The sequence below is a fragment of the Leptodactylus fuscus genome, chromosome 9, assembly GCF_031893055.1.
Source record: "Leptodactylus fuscus isolate aLepFus1 chromosome 9, aLepFus1.hap2, whole genome shotgun sequence".
Taxonomy (NCBI): Eukaryota; Metazoa; Chordata; class Amphibia; order Anura; family Leptodactylidae; genus Leptodactylus; species Leptodactylus fuscus.
In genome coordinates, this window is record NC_134273.1 from 17,195,997 (window position 1) to 17,205,525 (window position 9,529).

The following is a 9,529-nucleotide window of genomic DNA, read 5'->3' on the forward strand; positions in this document are numbered from 1 at the left end:
GAGAAGGGCGTGAACAAGCTATGACGCAGGGGGTGCATGGAACGCCCACCATGCACGGTAGGTTCATTCGCATATACATTTTAACAGTCATTCAGAAAAACGGGGGGGGGGGGGAGTTCAAAAACGGTTAGCAGCACCTGAATAGCCTTTTTAAAGGCTATTCAGGCACATGTTTATCTAAAAAACGGAAAATCTAATGATAGACCTTTAAGACTGCATGTGCTTCCCATCCACTAGCAGCTTCTGGCACCCGGAAGCTTCTAGAAAAGCTGATCTGGGCAGGGTCTGGGTGTCATATACTGATCACGTCATAATAAAACATCAGTTTTTGGCCAAAAAAACTCTTTAAATCCTGTTATATGTCTATCCAATATTGCATAATAGCCCAAACATGTTTCATTTATTCTGGAATAAAGGATTCTATATGTATATACACATTTTAGGATTTTTTTCTTTCTTGGCAGCTTGGCACGGAAACATCCTGTTTTGAGACAGTGCAGACATATTATGTGCTAGGTGTCTTTGCAACTACTTCCTCTGCTCCGGCGAGTTGAGTTCTGACTACTGTTCACACTATTTTTCCAATAACAAGGCTCCCGATCTGTATATCACTGTACAAGGTTTTGTATTTGCAGTAACAGGTGATCTATTCCTATGAATGGTTTGAGTAACCTGAAGCCATGTCGATGTCAAAGGTATTATAAAGACTGCTGGTAGAAGGTAACCTAATCCCAGGTGAAGGATCCTCAGAGTGTCTGGGAGATACCTGAGACCTGAATGTCAAAGGCAACAAAATGGCAGAGAGATGAAATTGAACCAGGGGAAATCCGTTCATATACATGTGGTTTTTGCTACGGGGGATTTTAGTCTTTCCTGTGTATAGGAAGTCTTTAACCTGCTGTATTGCCCCATTCATTTTTGCTCCAGGTGTTACGCGTTGGAATAGCCTATAGGACATGTAACCTGTGCAGTCCCGAGCCACCTTTAGCCCAAATTGGCCACAGTCATCTGGTCTTTGCCAAGGCTTTCCTGGTTGTATGGTCCAGTGTGCAACCTGCATTACAAAGGGTCAAAATCCTACAAATCTGACTTTTTTTGTCTTGTGGTTTTAGTTTAAAAGTATGGGCTCCCGACAAATCCTATTACAGTTAATGGGGTACGTTGGAATCTGTGCGTTACTGATATTTTCCAGATCCCCTGATCTGGACCAGAACAAATAGGCCAGCGCTGGTGTGAACCTTACATAATGTATAGACATTAGAGATGAGCGAGTATTATTTGAAACGGCTGTTTCGAATAGCACGCACCCATAGGAATGAATGGAAGGGGATGGGACGCAGACTTTGCCGGCGGCCGGCCGCTTAAGCCCCTGCATGCCGGCTGCGTCCATTCATTCCTATGAGTTTCGAATAGTACTCGCTCATCTCTAATAGACATCTATAAAATGCTTATAAGGGCTAGTGCAAACGGGGATAATTCCCACGCATTTTCGTCCTGATTCTGATGCAGGAAACCGCGTCAGAATTGGTACAAAATGCGCCTGCCACGACGGTCGCGGCTTCCCCCTCCGGAGTAGGCCTAGACCGGAGGGTGCTGCTGCGAGGTGGACGCCGGGACTGAATCAGCCGCGGAGTCCGCCTGAAGAAAGGACAGCTCGCTTGTTCCCGCTCATGGAAAAAAGGAAGCTAGAGGTCTACATAGACCTCCATTGTGAGGGGGCGGATTATGACGTGGATTCAGCGCCAAAATCCGCCCCCTCTTGCCCCGTGTGAATGAGCCCTAAAGGTTTAAAACAACCCTCCACTTGGCGCTGTTTGTGGCATAGAAAAATATATACAGTCAGGATATTCTTCTTTTTTACCATTTTGTTATGACTACTGGCCATTTGCTATACGTATATGTGACCTACGTCGCCCTTAGGTTATTTGGTTAGAAAAACGTGTACTGCGCAGTGTACGTTTTTACGAGGTGTCAACAAACACCAGGTAATTAGCGGATTATTGAACATCGGTGTAGGACACACCCGTAGACCCTATTTAAGAGGACCTTTCACCACTTTTGGGCACAGGCAGTGTTATATACTGCTGGAAAGCTGACAGTGCGCTGATTTCAGCGCACTGTCGGCTTTCCCGATCCGTGCCCGGTGTAAAGCGCTATCGGTCCCGGGACCGTAGCGCTTTAGTGTCAGAAGGGCGTTTCTGACCATTAGCCAGAGACGTCCTTCTGCCTCGCGGCGCCAATCGCGCTGTACAGTGGTGCGGGGAGGAACGCCCCCTCCCTCTCCTGATAATGCTCGTCTATGGACGAGCTGTGTGAGCAGAGGGAGGGGGCGTTCCTCCCGGCTCCACAGCACAGCGCGATTGGCGCCGCGAGGCAGAAGGACGTCTCTGGCTAATGGTCAGAAACGCCCTTCTAACGCTAAAGCGCTACGGTCCCGGGACCGATAGCGCTTTACACCGGGCACGGATCGGGAAAGCCGACAGTGTGCTGAAATCAGCGCACTGTCAGCTTTCCAGCAGTATATAACACTGCCTGTGCCCAAAAGTGGTGAAAGGTCCTCTTTAAATGCATGTAGTTTTTCACTGTATACGCTATGACTAAGGGGTATGGATACCTCGAAACGCGTTAGCGTTTGTTCGTAACGCATTCATGTTATGATTTTTTTCTGTCACTTTTTGCTTTTGTCTGGATACTGTATTGTTAATGGACTAAATTAAAAGTGGAATTTTAATATAATGAGTGTTGCAAGCCATCTCCTTCTCTCAACCCGTCCGTGTGGATTACCCTCCTTGGTCCGGAGGGTTGGTTTGGCACCTCGAGCTTCATCTATGGCTCTATGGATGTGGTAAGGAACAGTCTATTACTTTATATTATTGTGTTTTTACGAGGTGGCTTTGCATAGAATTGTCGTTGACTAGACTGCCCCATATAGCAAGCGGACAGGTATAGCAACGACTCTGTACCACATAGAAGGTATCTTTGGCTTCTGTCACATAAGTGGCGCTTATATATACATATACGCTTCGGCACATACACCAGATATCGGCTACAGATGCCATATAAGCGCCCCAATCCCGTAAATGAAGTCACCACAGTATAATATTTATTACATTTATTACTTTTTTTCCCCCTATTTTCACACAGAAGCTTCCAGATCTATAAATAAGTCAGCTCCCATGTCTGCTGAGGAGGGTCACTATAATATCTGCCCTCATGACAAGCGACAAAAAAAGTCTCTCAGGAAACGAGAAACAACAACAGCAGCTTTCCCGCCCTTCCTGTCCCCTCTTCCTCCTCCCACACAGGACGCGCGGCCCCGCTAGTCTAGGAGTCGGCCGCGCGCTCTGCCCCGCCCCTGTCCGCCCGGGGGGGGGGGGGTAGTTGTGCACTACAGCGCATGCGCGGCCTCTGGCGAGTAGAAGACACAGCGGAAAAGTTGGGCGGAAAGTTTTACAGCCAACATGTCGGGAGCAACGAACGTGTCCGCTATGAAGAAAGTGGTGCAGCAGCTGAGGGTGGAGGCCGGCATTAACAGGGTGAAGGTGAGAGGGGGCGCCCTGCAAATATAGGACCCAAGACTCACAAATGGAGCGGCCCCAAACTTCCTCCCAGGGAGTGGGGGAGGGGAGCAGCTAAGCTGTATTTACTATAGGCCGGGCATGTATTGTTATATACCTGTACATGTGCATGTGATATATTGTATCTCCTATATTGTATACACTTTACCGGTTTTTGTTGCTATTTCCCTCTATATAAATGTTCCCATAGACAAAACTGTATCCGCTCAGGCCAATAGTAAAGCATGGCAGGCCTTGTATACAAGAGACTGGTGGGCACCTAGTAAAGCCTTAGGCCCCGGGCCCCACATTGCAAAAATGCATTGTTTTGGTCGCAACGGAAATGCTGCGGCAAAAAAACCCTGCAAAGTAAATGAGATTTTGGCTAATGATAGAGGCAGAAAAGGCGCTGCAGAGAGAAAAACAAAAAACAGGACGCAGCGTTGTTTGGCTGAGGCTATATGGGGCCTTGGCTTAAGTCACACTCGCACAGTTTGCATACGTATTCCAGGTATGGCGTCCGTGCGTTCATCTGAGACATTACAATGTAAAAACGGATCGACCACAGCACGCCACCCATAAATAAGCAGGATGGCGCACTGTCCATGACTGTAACGCACATCACATGACTGCAAAATCTGGATAGGGGATAAGGTTAAAACAGGGTCAAACACACCAGGCCCAAAGTGAGGTAGAGAAAAGTTGAGATGTTGTAATAGTGGAGACTACTGTTATTCCTCAGTATTGCTGTAATCCATCTCTTAAGATGGCGCTCGCACTTAACAATTGCTTAATCCATCTATGAGGTTTCCAGGTTCACGGGGAACCGAAAAATCCAGTGTATAGGTTGTCCAGACTTTCTAGTCCGAACCTAGTCCTGTACTGTATATAGTGCAGACTATATGCACGACCAGTCTCAACTCCTGGCTAGGCCAGACCTAGGAAATCCACTAATGCATGGACTGAATTTTCTGGTCTCATTGCCCTTTGTGTATGAGGGCCATCCAGTTTATGCCATATTTAACCAAATGTGCCCTTACTGGCTTCTGTCTCCTGACCCAGGGTTGGATCCAACCTGGAAACCTGCAGATTGTCACAAGTACAAGCGTATTAAAGGGATTCTACCATTAAAACCTCTTTTTTTGTGTGGATAAGACGTCGGAATAGCCTTTAGAAAGGCTATTCGTCTGTTACCTTTAGATGTGATCTCCGCTGCGCCGTTCCTTAGAAATACCAGTTTTTACCGGTATGTAAATTAGTTCTCTCGCAGCGATGGGGGCGGGACCCAGCGCTGAAAATGCGATGGGGGTGTCCCCACTGCTGCTCAAGAACACGATCCTGCGATGCCTCTATCTTCGGCTGGATCCTCCCCATCTCTGTGGTCTTTCTTCTGCGTCACCTCCGACGCCTGCGCAGTTGGCTCTGCCAGACACTACTAGAGCTGACTGCGCATGCTGGCCGGTGGCCATTTTTGGGAGACCGCTCTTGCTCTTGTAGTTCAATGCAGGAGCAGTCTCCCAAAAATGGCCGCCGGCCGGCATTCGCACTCGGCTGGTGTCTCACTGGCAGGGCCAACTGCGCAGGCATCGGAGGTGACGCAGGAGGAAGACGACAGAGAAGGGGAGGATCCAGCCGAAGATAGAGGCGTCGCAGGATCGTGTTCTCGAGCAGCAGTGCATTTTCAGTGCTGGGGCCCGCCCCCATCGCTGCCAGAGAACTAATTTGCACACCAGTAAAAACCGGTATTTCTAAGGAACGGCGCGGCGGCGATCACATCTAAAGGTAAGAGACTAATAGCCTTTCTATGGACTATTCCGACGTCTTATCCACAAAAGAAGAGGTTTTAATGGTAGAATCCCTTTAAACACTCACTAGAGAACCCCTTTAGGCCGGGGCTTCACGACGCGTAAATGCCACGGATTGCCCGTCACGGTTTTGGAAGTCATGTCAATTATATCTACAGAAAAGCTGGCAGTTTCTCTGTATAATTGGAGCAGAAAGTCTGCAGAGACCTGTGAAAAGCGGGAAAAAATATGATTTGTTGCCGCCACGGTTTTTCCCGTGGTGTTTGTTTTTTTTGCTGCGGGACACTGTGTTTGGCATTAACCTTAGGCCCGATTCCCATCTGTGTTTGGGTTTCTGTTCGGGGAGTCTGCTTGGGGCCCCTAAACAGAAACCTATAGCGGTTACCTGGGAAACCCGCGGACCCCATAGACTATAATGGGGTCTCTGCGCAAAAGATGTAGAGAGAAGTCCTGTAAATATTACTTTTCTCTCCAGATGTTTCGTGCAGAAACCCGAATACAGATGTGAACCGCGCCATAAGGGGTTATCCAAAAAACTTTTACCATCCGTTCATAGGCCCCCATTGATCACTGTTGTCCTCAGTACATGACCACCGTGAAGAAGAGCTCCTCCATTATTGTCTATGGGACTGGTGGAGAGAGTGCTGTAGTCACAGCCTTGGGGGCCACCATGATTCGGTGCCCCTCGAGGTCAGAGGGGCCAGAACTGCGTGAGCGGCTGGGTCCTAGACTGTCGTTTTGCCCCTCAAAACCACACATACAAAAAAAATCCCCTAAATATTTGGTCTTAACCAGGTAAAATAGCCCGAGCCTGGCTAACTTGTATTCACAGTCACAGATTTTGCGTCTAGAACAAGTTATATGGAAAACCATGTTTTGTCTCCTTAAAGGCAATGGCTTAAAAAAAAACACTGTAGAAAGTCTTTAGCCCACCCCCTTCCTCTACTAAGAATAGTGACTCTTATCACTTCTTTGGACTGATGTGCATTGGCTCACAGTCACTGTCTTCACTTCTTATCTTGCAGGTTTCCCAGGCCGCCGCTGATCTGAAGCAGTTCTGCATGAACAATGCACAACACGATCCCTTATTAACTGGAATTTCCTCAAGCACAAACCCTTTCCGACCCCCAAAAGTTTGCTCTTTCCTGTAAATTTGTCTTTGTCAAAGGTAAGTTAACAAGACTCTACTGACGCCTATGATTTTAACACTTGCTTATGAGTTATGCTCACTAGCGCCACCTACCTGGGCTGATCGCTACAGGAATAATGTGTAAGCCTTAAATGGGCTCTATCAGCAAACACCCCCCCCCCCCCCCGTTTTAAAATAATAACCTAAAAAAGAATGTGATCTACTTACCGAACGTGCACGCTTGGCGGGCATTCAGGGTGTGTCTTCATCTTCATCCACGCCTCTTCTTCCTCCGATGTCCTCGGGTCCCGTCTTCCTCCGGCACTCGCGAACGGAGGTTGAATAAAAAAAAAAAATAGCCTGGGCGCATGCGCAGTAGTAGAAGCCGCACGCTACTGCGCATGCGCCCAGGCTATTTTTTTCTATCAGTGTCCTCTCGCGAGCGCCAGAGGAGGACGGGACCGGAGGACGTCGGAAGAAGAAGAGGTGAAGAAGACGACACACCCTGCGTGTACGATCCGTAAGTAGAGCACATTCTTTTTTAGGTTATTATTTTAAATCGGAGGGGGGGGGGGGGTAGTTTAATATAACATTTACGGTGCCTGGATAGCCTTTTTAAAGGCTATTCACGCATATGTGGGGCTCTATCATCATGATTTTGCTGATAGAGCCCCTTTAAAGGGATTCTACCATTAAAACCTTTTTTTGTGGATAAGACATCGGAATAGCCTTTAGAAAGGCTTTTCGTCTCTTACCTTTAGATGTGATCTCCGCCGCGCCGTTCCTTAGAAATACCGTTTTTTACCGGTATACAAATTAGTTCTCTGGCAGCGATGGGGACGTCCCCACTGCTGCTCGAGAACACGATCCTGCAACGCCTCTATCTTTGGCTGGATCCTCCCCTTCTCTGTCTTCCTCCTGTGTCACCTCCGACGCCTGCGCAGTTGGTTCTGCCATTGAGACACTAGTAGAGCCGAGTGCGCAGTCGGCTCTACTAGTGTCTCAATGGCAGAACCAACTGCGCAGGTGTCGGAGGTGACGCAGGAGGAAGACGACAGAGAAGGGGAGGATCCAGCCAAAGATAGAGGCGTCGCAGGATCGTGTTCTCGAGTAGCAGTGGGGACTCCCCCCTCACGGATTTCTAGATCTCTGCTTTCTGTCATTCATTCTGTTACTTCTATAGGATAAAACTCTGACCATGGTCATGTGATGAGCACACAGGTGCCGCTCGTTATAGTCACAGCACAATAATCAGACATCTGCCTGGTAATTAGCTGTGCACCTGTGTGCTCATCACATGACCATGGACCGTAAATCACATGACCATGGTCAGCGTTTCATCCAATAGAAGTAACAGAATGAATGACAGCAAGCAGAGATCTAGTAAACCGTGAGGAATTGATACAGAAAGTATATTGGAAAATTGTATATCTTTTTATTGTACATTTATTTGTCAATATTGGTCTGAAGGTGGCCAACCCCTTTAACTCCTTAGTGTTCGGCCGCGTCCATTCATTCCTAGGGGATCGAGGTATTCGAAACTAGAGTTTTGAATACTATTCGCTCTTCTCTAGTCACTAACTGTGCACCATCCGTTCTGGGCTGGTGATATGTGAATAACCAAAATTCAGTGGCATAGTATAGCGGGTGTCCACCCTTTTGAAACTAAAACTGAACAGAGGATAAAGTTGCGGAAAAAATGTTTTATGTTGTCTATTTTGCTACATTTTTTTTTTTTTTTTTAGCAAAATTCAGGTATGGATTGAGCAGAAGGGAGAAGTATGAGAACTTCCTTTTAAATTTCCTATTCCTTTTGAAGCCACTTGTGACTTTTGCTTAAAAAAAAAAAAAAAAAAACAGCTTTTCTGCAGTGCGGGGGCTAAGGCCCCATGGGCCGTAATCGCAGTGCTAAAGCGCTGCGGAAAGAACCACTGTGTGAACGCATTGCGGTTCTTTCTGCAGTGCTTTTAAGAGAAAGTTCCTCTGCGGACTTTTCTTAACATTATATCTACGGGAAAGCCGCCGGCATTTCCGTAGATATAATTGAAGAGCTGCAATTTGCAAAGCTGCAACGGCGTGTCCGCGCTGCGATTTCTTCCGCAACGTGGGCATGGGATTCGCAAGAATCCCATCCCCTTTGCTTGCACTGTACAACTCTGCAATTTTTCCCACAGCGTCTCCACTGCGGGCAAATCGTGGTGTTTACGTCCCATGGGGCCCCGGCCTAAGGCTTAGATTGCTGCGATATTTTGTTTGCAAATCCTTCATGGACTACGCATCTAATGGCCCAGGCTAGCAGCATCATTAGAGTCCAGCCTAATCTAGAACACCCCAATAATAATAGACTGGTAAATTCTTAATTCTTCTCATTTCTATTTTTTTTCCCCCAGATTTCACTTTAGCTGGATCACAGTTAGTTGAAGAACCCGCCGCTCTGTATAACTCCACACAGTTGACCCCTGGGATGTGCCAAGTTTTTTTTTCTATTGTATATTTCTGTCGAGGAAAAGTTTAACATCTACCTCTCCGTCGTGAGCGATCTGCAGTCATTTGCGTTCATCTTTTTAAAAAGAAAAATCCATTTTATACACTGGTGACTAATAAATGTTTCCTTTTACGTTCTCCTCGGTGTGGGTTCATGTAGCACCTTCTAAGCCTGCATTCAGATTGCCAAAACCAAGGCAAATTCCAAGGTCTGAATGAGGTCTTCAAAATAAGAATCTCCTGCATTTCCTTAAGTCGCCATAAGTTGCTTGGTTGGAGTGTTGTACAGTAATATGGATTATGGCTGGCTGTATGTGACCCTAATCTGCAAGACTCGAGGAACTACAGGTTTATTTTAATGTTTCATTCTGGTAAAAATTTAAAGGCATTTTAGGAATTCTTATATTAGGATTGACCACATATCACATGGGTGGGGGGCCCCATGGGATGGGTGATTTGCAGATGGCCCCCATGCCTCTAGGAGGAAGAAAGATGTCCTGTCCTGATCAATCCCCATTAGTGCATGTCCAGATGAGACTTATTTTCAGTCTGTA

General features: G+C 47.0%; 1 protein-coding gene across 1 annotated transcript; it reads left to right on the forward strand.

The window, feature by feature from the left end:
* Positions 1 to 3,379: 3,379 nt before the first annotated feature.
* Positions 3,380 to 9,112, forward strand: GNG5 (G protein subunit gamma 5). Its single transcript, XM_075287235.1, has 3 exons — positions 3,380 to 3,542; positions 6,388 to 6,530; positions 8,882 to 9,112. Exons 1-2 carry the CDS (start codon positions 3,462 to 3,464, stop codon positions 6,511 to 6,513), a joined length of 207 nt encoding a protein of 68 aa, XP_075143336.1. The 5' UTR covers positions 3,380 to 3,461; the 3' UTR covers positions 6,514 to 6,530; positions 8,882 to 9,112.
* The last annotated feature ends 417 nt before the right edge of the window (positions 9,113 to 9,529 follow it).